The sequence below is a fragment of the Heteronotia binoei genome, chromosome 9 (assembly GCF_032191835.1).
Source record: "Heteronotia binoei isolate CCM8104 ecotype False Entrance Well chromosome 9, APGP_CSIRO_Hbin_v1, whole genome shotgun sequence".
Taxonomy (NCBI): Eukaryota; Metazoa; Chordata; class Lepidosauria; order Squamata; family Gekkonidae; genus Heteronotia; species Heteronotia binoei.
In genome coordinates this window covers 54,726,646-54,747,649 of record NC_083231.1, presented here as the reverse complement: position 1 = coordinate 54,747,649, position 21,004 = coordinate 54,726,646, and the positions used below count along the sequence as shown (strand labels likewise).

The following is a 21,004-nucleotide window of genomic DNA, read 5'->3' as shown; positions in this document are numbered from 1 at the left end:
ACATCCTATTTTAAGTTTGGGATAACCACCTTCTCTTGTGGGGAAGTATTGACCAGTCAGCCAGCTCCCTTCCACCAGGAAGATTCTTGAGGTCAGCCAAGATATTAACAGAAGCACCAGTCATATGAATAGGTAGGTCTCCTAGAACCAATGGAAATCCATTTGAATAAATCTAGCTCTGAGGACGAATCATTTTAATAGACCATTACACACACAGAGGCTTGGTATCTGTATAAGTAGTGATATGTCCATGATAAAGGAACCATGGTCAGTTTCTCCATCCTCTCACCAGAATAAAATACCAGATCAAGAGCATGACCAGCATCAAGTGTAGGGCCAGTTATTATCTGAGATAGACCCATGAATAGATAGATAACTTGTCATGGAGGCCCTAAAATCCTGAGGTGCTGGTGACAAGAGAGCTTTGGCAAGACAGTCAAAGTTCCTAAGGACAACCAGCTTAGGGATCCTCAATACTACCCCAAAGTTACCTCTGCTAGCTCAGGTAGGGAGACTGTTAGGCAGTGGAGTGGGCAATACCCTAACAGAATCCTAGTCCTTTCTCTAAATCCCAAAATTTGATATACAGCCTCAAAATGGTAATGTCCAGGGTGTGATTTTATTACATATATTTTAGTTTGTTAGCCACTGTGATGGCCCTTGTGAGGGCAGAAAGGCAGGGTCTAAATTTTATAAAATAAATTAATTCTCCTGACCTTGCTTGGATAGTAAAGGAGTCAGGGCTTTTTTTGAGCGGGAACACAGTTCCGGCTGGCTTGGCATCAGGGGGTGTGGCCTAATATGCAAATGAGCGCATGCTGGGCTTTTTCTTCAAAAAAGCTCCATGTGAAACCATAGTAATACCAGGGGTGTGGCCTAATATGCAAATAAGTTCCTGCTGGGCTTTTTCTACCAAAAAAGCCCTGAAGGAGTCATGGTAAAAAACCTGATTTTTGCACTAGTAAAGTCCAAACACCAGTATGACAGTCGATGTAGTAAAGAAATTCAGGATGATTACCTTAGCATCTGTTCTTCCCCTGCAAAAAGCCAAGAGTTTGTTTATCAACCTCAAGGATGCCTCTTTCCACATACAAATCTAGTAGCCGCAACCAGTGGGAGATGCCTAATGGGACTACAGGGTGTTACCTTTCAACCTTTCTAACAGCCTGGGGATGTTCGCAAAGTGCATGGCAGTAGTTTTACCATATCTCCAGCATCAAAATGGTTGATTCTTTACAGCTGCTCCACTACTGTATGCACACTACTATACAACTCCTGTCTGTTTGGGGCATTCATATCAATGCAGAGAGGTCCCTCCTTTACCTGTTTCCTGGGCTTAATTTCTGGAAGACCCTCCACGCAAACAAAACTTGCATAATCACATGACTAGTACACACCTTTCTGCAATATTTGTTACAGATTTCCTGGCCAATCCACCTTATACTGAGGCCTCTTTATGTTGATTCAGTCACAACTTTCAGCCTCATAAGGGATTCACAGGAAGAATTTCTTCACATTCTATTATTAGTGTTCAGAGGCCGTATTGGTGAACTTATCCTCATAATCTATGTCAGAGAGGCCTTTACTGCCATCATGTCAGGTAACCCCCACAGTAGATGTTTCACTGAAGAGTTGGGGCATACACTGGCAGAAACACCAGCAGGTATCTATGGCTGCTTGAAAAGAGACAGCTGCACATCAGCCATCTGGAGCTCTGTTTACAAGTATCTTTATATCTCTTCTCCCCCCCCCCCCCAAAAAAACACAACCCTGCAGGGAAAAGTAGTGCAGGTGGCCACAGACAATACAGCTATCATGTACTATGGAAAGAAACAGTTTGGCATTGCATCTACCATGCAAAAGCAACAAGGCTGTTTCCTGTTGGAGGGATATGTATTAAATACATCATATTGTACCAATAGTCATTCTCAGCAGGATGGGAATCCAGAGTAACCACTCAGATAACAGTTGTTATAGGTAAGCAACCTATTCATGCAGGTAACTGGGAACCAACTTCAGCCTCCCAATAAGCATATCACCTGTTTGAAAGCAGCCCCTCATAAAAATCTCATCGTGCATATAGCATGCCAGGAAGAAGATTGAGAAGTGTCAGTTTTGCATAAGCAGAGAGATTTTAACATGAAGGTAAACACAAACGTGAGCCCACATGAATTCCACCATTGTACCAGCTGGACATTTCTGTGGCTTATTGTTTCAGAATCTGACCTGCAGTAAACCTATTGTATAAGGAGATTTTCTCCTGAAGATCTGAATATTGATACAAAGATTCTATTATTTGGTTTGCAGTAAATCTTTGTTCTGTTTTAATGAAGAATGAGGATTAGTTGGTGCTTTTCTTCCCGTTTTTTATGCAATTCAACGCAAGATATTTGCAGTTTCAAAGCTTGACTTTTGTTTTATAAAGGCATATAAATATCTACTTCTGTATTTAATGAGAAACACATAACATTTTCACATTTTTTTTGTCTCACACCAAATATTTATTCCTCTGTTAAAATCAATGATAGTTCACATTTTCTTTGAATTTTGTTTAACTGAGTCAGCAGAACTGAAAAGGTATGTTGGATATCAGGTGTTTATGATTTCATTCTGTTTCTATTCTGTTTAGGAGAGTATTTTTTGGAAGGAGACTGGGCTGTAGTATAATGCAATAGCATGTAATGCCTTACATTTTTTCTTTTTGCCTCTACGATCTTCTAATTTTGTAATCCTAATCCTACTGCATTGTTTACTGAATAGTGAATGTTGTCTAGTTGCATTATTTTTATATGTTTTAATCTGCCTTGAGTCTCTGTGAGAAAGGCAGGCTATAAATGAAGTAAATAAATAATACAATTCTGCTGATTAGACTTTTTATTTTTAATATTGCACAAAAGTTGCACTTGTATTAGAAACGTAGCAGAGACTATCACTGTGTTTTCACTAAAGAAGCAAAATATAATAAAATAAATAATATAAGTATAATAAAATAAAAGGGAAATAAAAATAAGCCAGCAGATATGACTGATCCTGCCCATGGGCAGCAGCTGAAATTTTGGCCTTGCACAGTTGCTGTAATTGTAATTGTAGCCTCCTTGTGATAGATTGCTTACAGATTTCAGTGCAAATTCTATAAGTATCAGCCCGAAGAAAGCATCTAAGTACAAGCTCTTGGACAACGAGCTGACTATCAATCCATTTGGGCCAGAAACAGTTTCATGGTTCAAAAAAGTATGGGACTGAGTTCTGAAGTAGCAGCCCAGGAAATGCTGTATTACCAGGCAATGCCCTTAATTAAGTGAGAAGAGTGAAATGAGGAACAACCTGTGAGCTAGGGCTGCATAAGGCTTTCTGAAGTGAAGTACCTTCCCTATGAGGAAAGACTGAAAAGTCTGGGACTTTTCTGTCTGGAGAAGAGACGGCTAAGTGGGGGAATGATAGAGGTTTATAAAATTATACATGGGATAGAGTTGACAATGGAGCCCTATGGCGCAGAGTGGTAAGCTGCAGTACTGCAGTCTAAGCTCTGCTCACGACCTGAGTTTGATCCCAACAGAAGCTGGGTTCAGGTAGCTGACTCAAGGTTGACCCAGCCTTCCATCCTTCCGAGGTTGGTAAAATGAGTACATAGTTTGCTGGGGGTAAAGTGTAGATGACTGAGGAAGGCAATGGCAAACCACGCCGTAAAGTCTGCCATTCGATGAAGACAGAGGTACTTTGCTGGAGTTGCGGCAGTCTGGGTAGAGAAATCCCCCTACCAGCTTTTGATGGTGTGCCACTTATAATGGCGCCGAGGGTCAGAAGCTTGGGGGTGCTACTGGAGCCTTCTCTAACAATGGAGGTCCAGATAGCAGCCACTGCTAATTCCGCCTTTTTCCATTTTAGGTAAGACAGTTGGTCCCCTTCCTTGAGTGCGGCGACCTGGCAACTGTGATCCATGCTATGGTCACCTCAAGACTGGACTACTGTAGTGTCTTCTACATGGGGCTGCCCTTGTCTCGAATCCGGAAACTACAGCTGGGGCAGAATGCAGCAGCTAGGCTGTTATTGGGGCTCTCCATGCGGGAGCACATACAGCTGGGGCTGCAGGAGCTGCACTGCCTACCAGTAGTATACCGGATTCACTACAAGGTGCTGGTCATTACGTTCAAAGCCCTATGTGGCCGAGGACCTGTCTACCTTAGAGACTGTCTCTCCCCACATGTTCCCCAGATCTGGAATGCAAAACCTACTATTGATCCCTGGGCCAAGGAAGGCAAGATTGAAAACCACCAGGGAAAGAGCCTTCTTGATCACTGCCCCCCATTGGTGGAACCAACTGCTGGAGGAGGTTAGAGCCTTGTGCGACCTTGCCCAGTTCCGCAAGGCCTGCAAGACAACATTATTTTGGCTAGCCTTTAACTGAATTGCCGATATAGTAGCATAAAAGGATACCTAAGAGCACTGAATGCCATTGGAAATTAAATGACATTAGCACCAAATTGTTTAAATCGTTGAACTGATGAATTAATGCTTGATTGAATTGGATTGTTTTACTGTGATTTATTGTTTGTGAGCCGCCCTGAGCCTGCTTTGGTGAGGAGGGCGGGATATAAATCTAATAAATCAAATCAAAATTTGATGCGACATCACCCCAGAGTCAGAAATGACTGGTACTTGCACAGGGAACTACCTTTACCTTTTTAGAGTTGACAAAGAGAACGGCTCTCAAAATACTAGAACTCGGGGGCATCCAGTGAAGTCAGAGGGCAGTAGGTTCAGGACAGAAAAAAGGAAATGCTACTTTTACATGATTAAAATACAGAATTTGCTACCAGGGGATATAGTGATGGTCACAGAAAAAAAACAGCTTTAAAAGGGGATTAGATACATTCATGGAGGATAAGTCCATCAATGGCTACTAGCCACGGTGACTGAGTGGAACCTCCACATTCAGAGGCACTAATCCTCTGAATCCCAGAGCCAGGCAGCAACATCAGAGGAAGGTCTCAGCTTTTATGCCCTGTTGTTGGCTGTCCAGAGGAACTGGTTGGCCATTGAGTGAGACAGGATGCTGGACTAGATGGAACATTGGTCTGATGTTCTTAATTGTTGGTCTTTGGTATTAGCCCAGACAGACCTAGTACAGCCTAGATAAAGGTAAAAAAGGTAAAGGTAGTCGCCTGTGCAAGCACTAGTCATTTTCGACTCTGGGCTGACGTTGCTTTCACAATGTTTTCATGGCATACTTTTTACGGAGTGGTTTGCCATTGCCTTCCCCAGTCATCAAAATTTTCCCCCAGCAAGCTGGGTACTCATTTTACCGACCTTGGAAGGATGGAAGGCTGAGTCAACCTTGAGCTGGCTACATGAACCAGCTTTCGCTGGGATCGAACTCGGGTGGTGAGCAGAGGGCTCTGACTGCAGTACTGCAGCTTTACCACTCTGCACCATGGGGCTCATACAACCTAGATAACACTATTGAATCACAGAATGTAATCTACCTCATTCTGGTGATGGTGTAGGAGGGATAAGCGTGTGAATGCAGAGAACCAGAGAATGTTTAAAGCATTCCCTGTTAAGAAAGACGTTGCATGTGAGCACTCATTGAAAATAGGTTTACTGGTTTTAAAGCCAACAGCTTATTAATATGACTCTTGATTTGATATGTGTGGAATTAGATTTATATTTTTATAGTTTAAACAAGGACTTTTTTCCAGATTGACATATTTATGAATGGGCAGCATGTTGAAACATTTGAGGAGGATCTTTCATTTACTTCAGATGCACCAGTTTCACCTGATGTTCTCCAGACTCAAGATGACTTAAAAGGTATATTATTGATACCCCTGATTTTTGTCTCTATATCTAAAAAGATTCTGCACCAATTGGTATTTTAAAACAGTATTCAAAGGAAACTCCACATAAAGCATATTGCAGGGATCTAATCTAGATGTGATTGGAACATGTATAACTGCAGCAAAATTTCACCTTTTCGGAAGTTTTCCAAAGCTAGTTAAAAACACTAAATGCCACAAATAAGACTTGAATATCTTTCTGAAAGGATGGAACAAATTTGAGTCCAGTGGCACATTTAAGACTAACAAAGATCAATTCTGGGTATAAATTTTCATGTGTATGGACACTTAATCAGACACATGAAAGGATGGGTCTGTTACTGTGCCCAAACTGCAAACTGATATTTCTGGAGGAGTGCAATCCCACTCAAGACAAGATTAGGGTGATTTCTTCTTTCCTTGTTACCTCTGTCATCTTTCAGCAGTACTGTAGTCTTACTGAGCTTCATTATTGGCCCTTAGTCATACTATCGCTGACTCCAAACATGAGTTCTTCATAACCACTTTGCCTAAAATTGATAAATGTTGAAGGTAGAATAAACTATGAGCGATCAAGGTGTCTCCCCTGCCAGGTTAGAAGATGTCAGACCCATACTGTTTTAATTGTTATTTTTCATTATTTGTTTTAATGTTCAATATCTTATCTATATATTTATATTTTATATATCCTATGTCTTATTTATTTAGGTCCTTCTTGATTTATACAATTTTTCTGTGGTTGTTGTTGGTCTGCATTGTGCTGTCTATTTGGTCATGGACCATAATAAAACTTGATTTGATTTGAACTATGAGTGTCCCAGGAACAAGTTTATGGGACTAGTTTGTAGCAGATCTTGATAGTGGACATTACCCACTGGCTGAACCATTTGGGTGGCAATTGTTATCTAATTTGAGGGCCTGAGAAGCAGAAAATATAGGCTGAGGTGTGGTGCAGTTCAGTTGAGGCAGAAAGGCAATGCTCTGTTGATGAACAAACAATGTTAACATACCCTTCTGCTTCCAAGGCTGGACTAGGGAAGAAAATAGGAAGGAACTAGGTCTTGTGTGAGATGAAAACCCATAACCATTGTAACGACGAAGGAGGTAGCTGCAAACAGAACTACCTTATTCCTGTGGCTTTCTGGCTATGAGAGTCCACTTGCCTTCTCTGTGGGCATACTGCAGTGCAGAAGGCTACTTTAAAGGTAAAATGTCTTAGGTCAGAGGAAGTCAAGGTATTAAAAGGATTTCCACATGAGTTGGGTTAAGACCAACTGGAAATCCTCTGGAGGGAAGATGGTGTCCTTGGAGGATGAAACTTGGATATACCCTTAAAGAATTGCCTCATGAGAAGCTAAGAACAAAGGGCTGCACCAATTGGAACAAAGAGACAAAATGGTGCGGTGGGAATTTTTTAAAAAAAATTCCAAATATCAGTACTTCAATTTTTATTCCAAGTATCAAATAATCGATATTTGGAATATTTTCCCCCACTGTCTGATTTTTTCTTTTGCTCATGAGAGACTGGACAGAGGGAGTGAGGAAAAATTGCCTTATGAGACTCTGGACGAAGGGGGACTGTTGATTTTTTAAAAAAAGTAATTGAAGATTCTATAGTCTAAATATCCTGGTGACTTTCCTCAGCAGTTTCATTTAGCTGTTAAATATAATGAGAGATAAGAGAGCCCTCCAAGCTCCCATAGCACAAGTGCCACATGGTTCAAGCAGCAGTGCTCCATCTCCCTATCAATGCACGACAACACCCATCTCAGTCACCTGGTCCAGAAGGATACTCATTCTTTCCCCCAGTCAAGGATCTTATTCAGAGAGACTAAAGTATTTTTGTTGAAAAACAAATCAGATTGGAAATAAGTCTGAATATCTCTAGATAATGTTTCTTCCAAGGCAGTGTGTAGTTTCTCAAACACCAAACCAAAAAGGTGCTGTCTTTGTATTTCACAAATATATATAGAATATTTATTCATTTGCAGTTCTCCTTGAAGTTCTCCTTGTAGAGGCTATCAACTATTTGTTATGCAAGAATTACTTAACACTATGTAGCCACATGCTGATGACTAGTAGAATTATCTTTTCAGTGGGATAAGAAATTATTTACAGAGAGACAGATAGCTTGCCAGAATTTTTGCCTTATGAAATTTATTACTGAGCTGCTAAAAACAGATTAAGCCAGTTGTATACTCAAAGTATTATTCTGGAATTTTTTTTCTTTAGTGGTGTCATAATCTTAGGCCTAGTGAGGTAGGGCTGCCAAGCCCCCAGTCCAGGCGGGGAATCCCCCACCCAGGAGGTTCCCAACCCACTGGCCCACATTGGGCAAGTGAGGGGAACCTCCCCTTACATTGCTGGTGTGATGATGTCACCCGAAAGTGATGTCATCAAAATGGCAGCGCCCCATGTGGGGCTGCTTTAGGCATTTTCAGGAAAACTATGGTTTTCTTGTACTCTAGCCATTTGGGAGGGGAAAACAGCAGGTACCATAGAATTTTTACCACCCAAATGGCTAGAGCATCTGGGAAAACCATAGAAATGACTAGTGCGGGCCCGCATGAGCACCGCCATTTTGATGATGTCACTTTAGGGTTACATCATCACTTTGCGTGTGCAAAAGTCCCCCACTATGGGAAGCTGGGGACTTGGCAACCCTATAGTGAGCGTACAGGCTTCAGGGAAGCTGTATTAAAATAGCCACAGGGCCTACATTTCCCAGGATCCATTCTGTCCCTCTGATTGGGTAGGCAGAAATTTTGGAGGGAATACTTGCTCAGTGGAGTCCAGAGGGGTGGGACTGGTGAAGAAAAAATAAATAGACCTGGCTAGAGAGGAGAGTGTTCTCTCTGGAAAAGGCTGAGTGGAGAGAGGTTGCAGTCTTGAGAGTTTCCTGATCCAAAGACTGGTGAGTCAGCTGGAATTAGAGGAAGGGAGCATTCAGTTAGCTGCATCAGGGCTTTTATTTTTCTGTACCACCTTTATTGCTGTTTCCTTGTTCACTGTTGCACTAAAAGTTACAACCCACTTGTTTGTTTTTGAGCACTTACAATGAACTTATTGTTGTTATACTGTCTGGGTCTGCATGCCTCTTCAGTCACAAATAAAAAAGTTCTTCTAAGGATCTGGTGGGTGCTCTGGGTCCTCCCGGACAGATCCTTACCAGAGTGGTGTCAGCCAGTAGAAGGCCTTCCCTGTCCCCTACTTGGTGTAACTTACAACTTGTAAGAAATTATTGTGGCTGGAGGCTATTTTGGAGATACCTAAACATTCTTCAGTAATTGTTAACATTTACTGGTAAATTATAGAAATGAAGAGAAATTTGGTAGCCAGGCAAAGGCATGTTCTTCACTGATAAACTGCAGAATGTAAGTGTAATTCTACCCATTGTATTACAGTAACCATAATATTAAGCAGTGCAGAGCAGAGTAGTAGTGTGTTGCAACCTCAGAAGTTTTTATAAGCATTTCATAAATGGAAGACAAAAGACTTTTATTTGGTGATGTCATATATGCACTATAGATAAAGGTTGGTGGGTTGTTGTTGTTTTTAAAGATGGAAAATATAAGAAGACAGATTTAGCATTATGTCTGCCTCTGATGCTAGCTGGGTATAATTTGAACTGAGAATGTTTGGTGTCAAAGATAATGGAGTTGCTTAGAATAATATGAAATGTGTAGCTGCTTATCCATTTGACAAAAAGACTGTGAAGACTGCATCAGTTTACTGAATTCAAAGCTTAAACCAACAAGTTTCTTCCAAATGTATTAAGTAATTTTATTTTATTTAGATATTAGTTCAGAAAATGGGTTTGTGTACATTTCTGTGTTGGTGCTGGGAATTGTAATTTGTTATTTTGCTTTAAAAAACATTTTGCAATTTAAAATTTTTATAATAAGTTTGATTAGACAGTGTTATACTATTTGAGGTTCCATCCTGAATATCTGGTTTATAATACAACCTCAACTACATTAAATTTATTGTGTAGCTCAGTTGGTGCGTGGCAGTATTTTAAAATTCTGGACTTCCATAATTCAGTTCAGGTGTAAATCATGTAGAGTTACTTTGCACTTACTGTATGAAGAGTTCATTCATGTCTCAAATATATAAAATTCATGGAAGTAGGGAGTAGAATTTATCAACTATGTGTATATATGGAGTCTGGGGAAAGCATATTCAAGAAAAGCAAGAAGTACTATTTCCTAGTACTTTCTATTCTGCCTTTAAAAAAACATTATTCTGGAAAAATTGCATGTAATTATTTTAAAACAGTAGTTACATTTTTGAGCTCCTTGAGAGATGTTTAAGGATCAGGAAGTCTATATATAAAGTTTGTTGTTACAGATTTCTTACTAACAGATCTCTCTGCTACAGCCTTGATTTTAAATTTCATGAAAATGTATGTGGGGAAGAAGGTGGATGGTTTTCTGTTTTTATAAAATCGTATTTATTATGCTTTCCATCCACAGTGATGAAGTGGTTAGTGTGATGGACTAGGAGTTGGGAGAGCCAAGTTTCAATCCCTTCTCTGCCCTGGAAGTCTGCCTGGTGACCTTGGTCCTCTCTCTCAGCCTAACCTACCTAACAGGATTGTTGTAAGAATGAGATGGAGGAGAGGATAATAATGTAATCCACTTTGGGTCCCCTCTGGGGAGAAAGGCAGGATATAAATGAAGTAAATAAATAAATAATAGAAATATTGTGAAATATTTATGCATTCACTATATTTATAGTCCATCTTTCTCACTGAAACTCAAAGTGCAAGTCAATACAGTCAACAGGAAGAGATAGCCAGTAAGCAGCGTATGATCTATGTTCCAATAGCAAAGTCAGCCAGCTCTTTGAATGCTTAAATATGGTGACTGGAGCTGTTAAGGAACAAGGCGTATCTTTCGGCAAACCTAAAAAGGGCCCCAAGTTTGCAGAAAAAATGTGAAATTTAAAAAAAATCCATTGGGAGGTTTAAAAAACTCGAAAATGATAAAAGGAGCACCTGTAGCTTTAAGCAACGGATTCCCTCAGTTGCTTGGAAACATCACTGTTCCAGGCTGAATGCCGGTGTTAGTAAAATGCAGGGGCAAGGGACAAGGCCCTTCCAGACCTATTTTGGCCTTTGAAGGAGGATTCATTGGTACCCGGCGAGGGTTGCCAACTTCAGGGCTGGGAAGTAACTAGAAATTTTGTGTGGAGTCTGAGGAGGGAAGAGGAATGCCCTCAGTCAGATATAATGCCACAGAGTTCACTCTCCAGAGCATCCATTCTCCCTCTGAGGTGGAAGACATCTCCTTGGGTTATTCCATTGTTCCATCAGGAGGGGGGAGCAGATAGGTGGCTAAGAGTACTGCTGTCATCAGTGCTGCTGTGTAGAGCGGGGAAGCATGCAGGAGACCATGAGAGGGCATGAAAGAAAAGAAACAACAGGCATAGTGGAGAGAAAAAGCAAAGATGGGGGGAATGGGATAGCTGGTTCTGCAAGTTTCTTGCAGGTCCCTGCTTGTAACTACCAAAATCTAAATAAGCATGGTGTACTAGACATGGCACAGAACCCCCAATGGTGGCATCCCTTTTCTCCTGATGTGGAGATGGAATGTGCATGTTCCCTCTTTACACCACCTGTGGCACAGTGAGGACTTGAAGTCCAAGTAATTTACATTTCTTCTTCCCCCTTCTGTGAGACTTCAGAGTGGCTCTGATAGGAAAACTTTATTTGCCGCAGGGTTAAATGCTTACATGGAGAAGGATTTTAAAACAAAAACCAGAAATATACTAGAATATAAACCAAAAAGAGTAATGTTTCTGTTATAAGAGAAAAAACAGTGATTTCTTTCAATCCATTGTATGTAGATCTACCAAGTGGCCCCCATGCGTATCGCCTGGAAGATCTTGCCTACACCAGAAGTGGAGACAAAGGCAATTCTGCAAATATAGGTATAATTTAATTCTGATTTTTAAGTATATCTGTGTATGTATGTTCATGGTTTTAATAAGCTTACTGTGTCATAATTATCAAATTGCACCGGAAATATGTTCATTCTTTGAATATTATAACTGACTTCAAAGCAGTATAAAATTGTTATTTTTGTTAATCTGGGATATCCCATCCCATGTTTATTCTCTGATAATAAAAGGATCTTCTTTGTGGTCTCTGTGCTTCACACTCATGGGATAAGCGCCTGTGCCGATCCCTGAATCAGTACCTAAAATACCTGAGATTTTTCACGCTCGGCACCCAGTGAGCATGCACAGTAGCCCCAGCACGCATGCTCACCCAGGCTGGCGCAAGGATCCTGCCAGTTCCTTCTTGACCGCCGTGTTGAAAGGATCTTTCTTCAGTGCTCCGGTCGGTACTTACTGTTTCTTACCGTTTTTTCCTCTTCTTGCCCGTTGATTTCTTTAGTTCTCCATTCTTGTTGTTAAAAAAAAAAAAGGACTTTTAGTTGGACTTCGCCCTTCAAGGCATTTTTTCCCCTCCCTTGTAGCCGTTCCCACTGCCTATGGAAAAACGTTGGGGGTTCTTCAAGCGGTGCCTGAAGTGCGGAAGTAAGATCGCTCCCCCGAACGGTCACTCCCTCTGCTTCTTGTGCTTGGGCGAGGGACACCGTGTTGACTCGTGCCCACATTGCTTGAAATTTTCCAAACAAGCGAGGAAAAATCGAGTGGCCAGGCTATCGGCAGCTTTAGTCGAATTGACTCTTCTACCGCCTAAAATGGCATCGGGCCCTTAGACATCGATGGGTGATGCAGCCCAGTCCGCAGCCTTGGCCTCGATGGGCCCATCGTCTCAAGCGTCAGCTGTTATGCCGACTGATTGGGATCGGCCTGCAAAGCGACCCTCCGAAGTATCAGTGGAGTCTACCCCGAAAAAGAAGTATCGGGACGACTCGGGGTCCCGGTCGTCCCTCCCAAAGAAGCATAAATTGAAGGACAAGTGCAAGAAGCAGGATAGACTTTCCCACACTCCTTCCCCTCATAGGGATGCTTCTACAGACTTGGCATTGGCGCAAACCGCTTCACGGAAAATCCTTGCATCACCCAGCTGCTGGAGAAGTCCGTCGGTGTCAGGCAGGCTTGGGTCACAACCGACCCATCTTTCGGGGTTGGAGCAGGAGATCGACTTGACTCAGCAAACTCTTTCCTCTCGGTCTGGTTCGCATCAGCGGAGCAACAGCGGTTTGGTGTCAGAGACTGAGGCTTCCGCGCCGACTGAACCCCTAGCACCACTTCGTTCCAGTACGGGATACCTTCGGAGTAGAGAGATTGAGTCAAGTGCCTCTCTCCGCAGGTTTCCACCACAACCAGTGTGGACCAGCGTCAGTGGCCTTGCTCATTTGAAGCTTATCCATATCCTTTGCCATACCCATGGTACCACCCTCCCCCCCCCCTGAGATCCACCAGACTGGGATCAACGCTCGGAAGTTTTGCACTTCTCCAGGGTCTCTCATCATTCGCCGGTCTGTCGTATATCCTCTGCATCGATAGCGATTCCCCCAGAGAGGCGTAAGGAGAGGTCTGGGGACTCACAGGTTCACCCGTCGGCATCAATTCGCCCACCCGAGCGCGCCTCGACTCCGCAGCTATCGGAACGCTCCAAGATGAGAGAGGAATCTTCGACATTGGACTCCGAAAGTCGGTACTGATGATCCAGAAAAGGCACAGGCTGAACCTTCTCCGGACTCTCACATTGCAGATGACCTTCTGATATCTCCCTCAGAGGATCTCAAGTCGTATGGGGACCTAGTGAAGCGTATGGCACAATCTCTCTCGCTCTCCTTGGTGCAGCCGCAGCTGGTAATCGATGATACTGTTTTTAACATCATGCAGTGGGACACATCAACAGCTGTGACTGTCCCAGTTACCAAGGTCATTCTGCAAGCAGTGAAAACCATGGGCAAAGCCGGCATCCATATCGATCTCTTTGCGACATTTAGACCACATATATCGTATCCAAGAAGCTGGTGCTGAGTTTCTTTTCAACCACCCCAAGCCTAATTCGGTGGTGGTCTCATTGTCTTTGAAAGCTCGCAAGACTCACTCTACCCCTCCTGATAAAGAGGGTAAAAAGATTGACAACGCTGGCTGACATTTTTACTCTGCAGGGGCCTTGGGAGTAAAAATCTCTAATTATGCTGCCTGCATGGCACGTTACCAGTACTTGCTTTGGGAACAACTCACACCTTTTTTTGTCCTCTCTGAGTGAGGAAAAGCGGTCTTTTGTAATGAAGCTGCAAAGGGAGGGATTTGCTGTGGCTAAACAAAAGCTGGCCGTGTCAAAACATATGGTGGATGTCTCTGCTAAGACTCTAACTTCTGCCATTTCATTACACCGTCACTCCTGGTTGCATTCGACAGCTTTTCAGCCTGACACCAGGGCTTATGTGGAAGACCTTCCCTTTGAGGGCGAAGGTCTATTTAGTTCCACTACCGCGGAATCTCGGTGTACCTGCCTCTTCTTGGACTGGAAAGTCTAAGCAGTGGCATAAGCCCTGGCCCAAGAGACCTTATCAGAAATATTCCCCTGAACAATCCTGGAGGCCTCGTGCACCACAGGCTGAGAGCAGGTCTCCTTATCGGGGAAATAATAAGTCCAAGTTTGCTTCAGTTTCTACTGCTGCCAACAGGTCCTGTGCCCTGAAGCAGGGTCTTTGACTTTTCTGCCTTACTCACCACACTCCCTGCCCCTACTTCTGCCATCCGCCTCCATCACCACTCACCTGCATGGGAGTCCATCTCCACAGACAAATGGGTTCTCTCCATTATAGCAGAGGGTTACAAGATAGACTTTGTCCAGGTCCCAACTCAGTCAGTCTTTGTCATCACACCTCCTTCCCCCGCTTTGCTAGGGGAAGTGAGCAATCTCTTGCAGAAACAAGCCATAGAACCAGTCCCCTCAGCAGCCAGGATCGGGGGGTTCTATTCTCGTTATTTTCTGGTTCCCAAATGGGATGGTGGACTGAGACCAATTATGGACCTCCGAAATTTGAACAAGTTTATCGTGTACCAGAAATTTCGGATGTCCACTCTACAGACAATCCTTCCCCTTATCTGCCAAGGAGACTGGATGGTGACATTGGACCTGAAGGATGCCTACTTCCATGTCAGCATCCATCCATCTTGCAGGCAGTTCCTCAGGTTCGCAATAGGCTCCAACCACTTTCAGTTCAAAGCCCTTCCATTCGGTCTTTGTACTGCACCACGGGGGTGTTTACCAAGATGATGAGCATTGTAGCAGCACACCTCAGGCTTCAAGGCATAGTCATCTTCCCATACATAGACGATTGGCTCCTTGTGGCGGATTCGAAAGATCGTCTGTTCTGCCATATTGCTACAACTCTCCGCCTTCTCCATACCTTAGGTCTGCAGGTAAACACAAAAAGTCTCACTTGCTGCCATCAAGGAAAGTTCAGTTTATCGAAGCACTCCTGGACAAGGACATTCATCGTGCCTTTCTGCCCCAGCAGCGGGCCTTGGACACTCAGTCGTCTTTTTCAACTCAGGAAATGGGACACAGCACAACAGTTGCAGTGGCTGCTGGGACTGATGGCGGTGACTACAAATGTGTTGTTGTTCGTGAAACTCCGCATGCGAGGGCTTCAACTTTGGTTTCTCAAACAGTTTTGCTCCCTACAGGACTCCCCTTGAAAGAGGTTCAAGATTCCACCCTCGATATTCCGGTCCCTGGAATGGTGGACCTCCAGAGACAACATCTGTCAAGGAGCTCCCTTCCATCTGCTAGTAACGATGGTTACAATCACCACGGATGCATCCCTATGGGGATGGGGTGCTCACATGGATACGCTGTGTGTAGGGGGTCCATGGCCTCTACAGCTGACTTTTTGCCATATAAACATCTGGAGCTTTTGCCGATTCATTTCGCTCTTCGGTCCTTCCGCCCCCTAGTAGCAGAAAAGGCTGTGGCTGTGCTGACGGACAATACAACAGCCCTTTGTTACGTAAACAGACAGGGTGGGACAGTCTCTCGAAAACTCTGCGCTCTAGCAATAGAGCTGTGGCTTGAATGTTTGGATCAGGGCATCTATGTGAAGGCCTCCCATCTCCCCGGGGTACTCAACCTGCAGGCGGACTCCTTGAGCAGAGGAGCCACGTCTCCGCACAAATGGGAGATACAGTGGCATTTCCTTCAACCAGTGTTTTGGCTGTGGGGGTATCCCCAGATTGATGTTTTCGCCACAGCCCTGAATCGGAAGTGTCCCTTGTTTTGCACTGGGTGTGTGTGTGTGTGTGTGTGTGGACCCGGCTTCCTTGGGAGACGGTCTACTGCTCCCTTGGAGGGGTCTTTTCCTTTACCTGTTTCCGCCTCTTCCGCTGCTGACAAGGGTAGTCAACAAAATAAAGTGGGCGGAACCGAAGTGCATACTAGTCACGCCATGGTGGCCTCGACAAAACTGGTTTTTGATCTTGCTCCACTTAGCGTGGGAAACTTTTCATCATTTCCCAGCGGAGCCAGACCTCCTTTCGGCTCAGGAAGGTCAAGTGTTTCACCATAACGTACCTCACCTAAAGTTGACGGCGTGGTTTATCGATCCTGCAAATTTTCGGATAGGGTCCATCATGTTTTTCTGAACAGTAGGAAGTTGTCTACCCGAATCTCCTATGACAGGAAGTGGGGGAAATTTGTACATTTTTTGGCTGATACTGCAGTCTCACCCCAACGGGTGGGCTTACCTGTGATTTTTTATTTTCTCTTGTCTCTTGTCGATTCTGGCCTTTCCTTTTCTTCGGTGAAAGTTTATTTATCAGCTATGATTTGGTTGAGGGGCATTCAGTGTTTGCCCATCCTTGCTGGAAGCAATTCCTGAAGGGACTTCTCAGGTTGCACCCTCTGACTAGATCACCTCCACAGTTGTGGGATTTGCCATTAGTTTTGGATAGGTTGACCAGGTGCCCTTTTGAACCAATAGCAACCTGTTCCCTGCATCTCCTATCTTGGAAAACTGCATTTTTGGCAGCAATCATGTTGGCATGCCGGGTGGGAGAACTCATGGCTATGTGTTGTGACCACCCATACTTAGTTTTTCACGAGTCAGGAGTATTTTTAGCTCCCAATGTTTCGTTTCCCCCTAAGGTGGTTTCCCAGTTTCACCTTAAGCTGGAAGTTTGGCTGTCTACATTTTACCCTACGCCTACCTCGGATGAGGAGTGTCGGCTGCATGCCTTGGATGTTAAGCGTGCATTACTGTTCTACCTGAGTCGCTGTAAGGGCTTTCGTCAGGACCTGCATCTCTTTGTGTCCTATGCTGCTCCCTGATTGGGTTCCGGAATCTCGTCTCAAAGGCTTTTGAAGTGGCTTACTGAAACTATTAAACTGTGTTACCTGCTGGAGAAGAAGCTGTTGCCCATCCGTGCCCATCCGTGGGTACTCTACTAGGGCTATGGCGACGTCAGTGGTGTTCCTGAAAGGTGTCTCCTTGACGGACGTTTGCAAGGCCGCCACCTGGTCCTCTCCCCATGCTTTCATGAAGCATTACGCCCTGGATGTGCGTACCCAGCAGAGGACTCGTTTGGGAGCTGTGGTGCTGCAAGCTGTCTCTTCTGGTTGACCATCTGCTCCTGCCTCCAGGTATGTCTGGCTTGCTAATCTCCCATGAGTGTGAAGCACAGAGACCACGAAGAAGATAGACAGGTTGCTTACCTGTAACTGATGATCTTCAAGTGGTTATCTGTGCAGTCACACTACCCACCCTCCTTCCCCACTGCTGATGGTCTCCTTATTTTAGGGGCTTCCAGCGGTCAGGAAGGAACTGGTGGGATCCTCGCGCTGGCCCAGGTGAGCATGCGTGCTGGGGCTCCTGCGCATGCTCACTGGGTGCTGAGCGCGAAAAATCCCGCGTTTTTTAGGTACCAATTCAGGGATCAGCACAGGCGCTCTATCCCATGAGTGTGAATTCACAGATGACCACTCGAAGATCATCAGTTACAGGTAAACAACCTGTCTATCCTTGTGTTTCCTTATAGATAAACAAAAATGTATTGTAGCATAAGCATTGGTGATTAGAGCTCACTTTGATAGTGCAAAGTATTTTGTTCCTGAGCTCCTGTTGGTTCAAAATCTGATTTTTTTTTCAAATAAAATAATGGGTTTACTTGTATGTAATAACAGGTGTCATAGCCCGACATCCTCTCTATTACCCATACTTGAAGAAAACATTAACTGCTCAGGCTATAGAAGACTATTTCCAACATCTTTTAGAAAGAGAGGCGCCTGGAGAGAACTTGGTCATAAGGTATGTGCTCATACATGCAAAGTGTCTGAAAAAAACTTGTTTTGATCACAGATTTCAACTCTGTGCCAGATTGGACAGCAAAGACTCCCATGCCCCCTTGCCCACCTCCAGCATTGCCAGCTCTGCAGGGGGAGAGCCAGTGACTTTCATACTCTCATGTCTGCCTTAAACACTACCAGCCAAACATCTCCACTGGGTGTAAATCCAGGTAGGTAGGTTAGGTCAGTGAGGCAGTAACAGTGGCTGCAGGCAATTACTTCTTTGGGGTTCTTTTTTCTTAATCAGTTTGTGGCTGGAACCCTGCCAGAACTGAAAGCAGTGCTGAACATTTGCCCAGGTCAGCTTTAAAAAGCCAGGAGGCAGTGGGGAAGGCGGAAAGCAGCAAAGACTGAGGTTTTTCTTTTCTTTTTTCTGAGTATGAGGAGGCCCCAGAATGTCAGTGAACTTGCAGAGGTGAGGTGTTCTTTCAGGCAATAGAGCTGTTTTACTTGCAGTTGCACAGATAACACTCCTCGAGAGCCAGTTTGGTGTAGTGGTTAAGAGCAGCAAACTGTAATCTGGAGAACTGGATTTGAATTCCCACTCCTCCACATAAAGCCTGCTGGGTGACTTCGTGTCAGTCACAGTTCTCTCAGAACTCTCAGCCCCACGTACCTCACAGGATGTCTGTTGTGGGGATAGGAAGGGAAGGTGATTGTAAGCCGCTCCTAAACTCCTTTGCGTAGTGAAGAGTGGGGTATAAAACCAACTCCTCTTCTACTCCTCCTCCGTTTGGGGGGATTTAAACTTCTCCATTAATTTTTTTTTAAGTTTTCAGATTTTTATGCGAGTCTAGGGGAATCCTCTGAGTTTGTTGAAAAAAATCTTACTTCTGTATAAATGACCGTAATCCACAGATTAAAGTATCAGCTGGTTGGGCTACACCTCGCTATGAGAATAAGTGATAGGGAATATGTTGATGTACTAGTCACTTCGCTGCCCACCAGTATCCCTACCTAAACTCATGGATATTGTCTCCACTATGGCATTTGGTTTGGGTGATTTCAGTGCTCATATAGAGGTGACCTTTTTGGGAGTAGCTCAAGATTTTCTGGCAACCATGAGATTGTGAAAGAAGATTATTGGCCCAGTGTGTTATGTCTGGACACACACTGGACTTAGTACTTGGAGCAGAGGGTTGGTGATCTGGTTTTGCTTTGTTATGGACAAATGATCCAGAGAAATTTAGATTTTTGGGGAGTCTAGTCCTTCACTGGTTACTGGATGCAGATGATATTCAAATAGCCATTGGGTGATTCCATATAACATGCTTTAAATTTTTACTGATACCCTGTTGATCTTTAAAAGTTGGAGGGTCCCCAGGCAGTTGACACAATTGCGTGAAAACTTCCTGTCACAACCAATAGAACTTGTGTGGCTGTGTGCTTTTCTGGGGAGCTGAAGGCTACAAAATGATAGGGATGACAACTAGAGTGACAGTGGAGAAAGTCTCTTAAGTGAATCCAGCTAAATGTTAGGCAGAAAGAACTCATTTTACAGCCTGCTTGCTGGTGGTGATGGCAGCAAAAGAAGAGAGAGTGCAGCTGTTTGCTCTGCACAGAGCCATCCAGAGGAACTGTTAAACAATGGTCAAAATTTTACTGAGCAGTAGCCCAGGAACCATGAATTGTAACCCTCTATAGACCACTGGAGCATATTTGTAGAGCACTTTGCAGATATAGCCACTTGTATCTGATTCAGTCTTGAAATAACAGTTACCGTATACAGTATCTGAAATTACCAGGCCAGTGGATTGTAGCATTTGTTCAGATCAGTTTCATTTATTGCAATTTGAGGAAGTTGAGAAGGTGCTTTAATGGACTGGCCAGTTCATCCATGCCTCTCAAAACTATCACAGTTGGCTAGGGAAAGGTATATAAATAGATCCAGGAATTTTAATTTTTTTTTTCTTTGAGGAAAATCATTAAAGAATCCTTCTCTGGATCCAAAATGTGGAAATCATTGTCTTGTTGCTAACCTTCCCTTTTTGAAGAAGAAGCAAAAGCAATTGGGACCCATCCAGCTCCAGGACTCTTGGATGAAACTGGTTATCAGGACCCATTTCTGTTGAGTTTCAGATATGGTTTTGACACAGAAATTGTTGGGAAAGAGGTGGAAGGAGTATTCTTCGCTGACACTCCTAGATTTGTTGACAGGTTTCACAGTCATAGATGATGATATCTTTCTGGGACATCTTGCTGGGCAAGGAGTGAAGAGGAAGTAGGTTCCAATGGTCCCTCTCCTACCACAAAATAGATTGCAGAATGTGATGTTGGGAGACTGTAGTTCTGCGTCATAGAAGTTAAGCATTGGCTCCTCCATAGGGGCTTCATTTGTCTCATGCTTTTTGACATCTACGTAAAATTGTTGACGGATGTCATCTTGAGATTTAGAATGAGTTGTCATCACTGTACTGGCAATCCTTAGTTCTGTTTCCCCTTTTTCATCTATTTTAGTGGATGTGCTGGATCATTGTCTGAATGCAGTAGTGAGCTGTATAAGAATTAATAAGTGAAAGATGAATCCAGACAAAATGGAGATGGTACTAGTTGGGGGGTCCTGTTTGAGGAGGGCTAATACTCAGAAGGAGCAGGCTATTTCAAAGGTATTGCTAGATCCAGCTTTGACCATGGATGGTCAAGTGGCATCTGTTCACACACTGCCTTTTGTAAATTTTGGCTGGCCTACCAGCTGCACTCTGTTGTGCAGAGAAATGATCTGGCCTTGAGCTCCCAGATTGGAATGCAATACACTATGTGAGGCTGCCTTTGAAAGCTTATAGGAAACTTCAATTGGTCCAAAATGGCTAGGGTGCTGACACTGCTGAGAGGTATTCCCTGCTGCACTCATTTCTGAAAGATTCCCATTGGCTCTCATTTTGTTTCCGGGTGCAATTCAAGA

The 21,004-nt window shown here is 43.7% G+C and overlaps 1 protein-coding gene across 1 annotated transcript in view; it reads left to right on the top strand.

Annotated features, from left to right (window-relative positions):
- Positions 1–21,004, top strand: part of LOC132577122 (uncharacterized) — an 87,687-nt gene that overhangs the window by 56,454 nt on the left and 10,229 nt on the right. Inside the window, exons 16-18 of the mRNA XM_060246617.1 lie at positions 5,700–5,811; positions 11,667–11,750; positions 17,941–18,064. Of these exons, the coding sequence (XP_060102600.1) occupies positions 5,700–5,811; positions 11,667–11,750; positions 17,941–18,064 (320 nt within the window). The remainder of the gene's footprint in view (positions 1–5,699; positions 5,812–11,666; positions 11,751–17,940; positions 18,065–21,004) is intronic.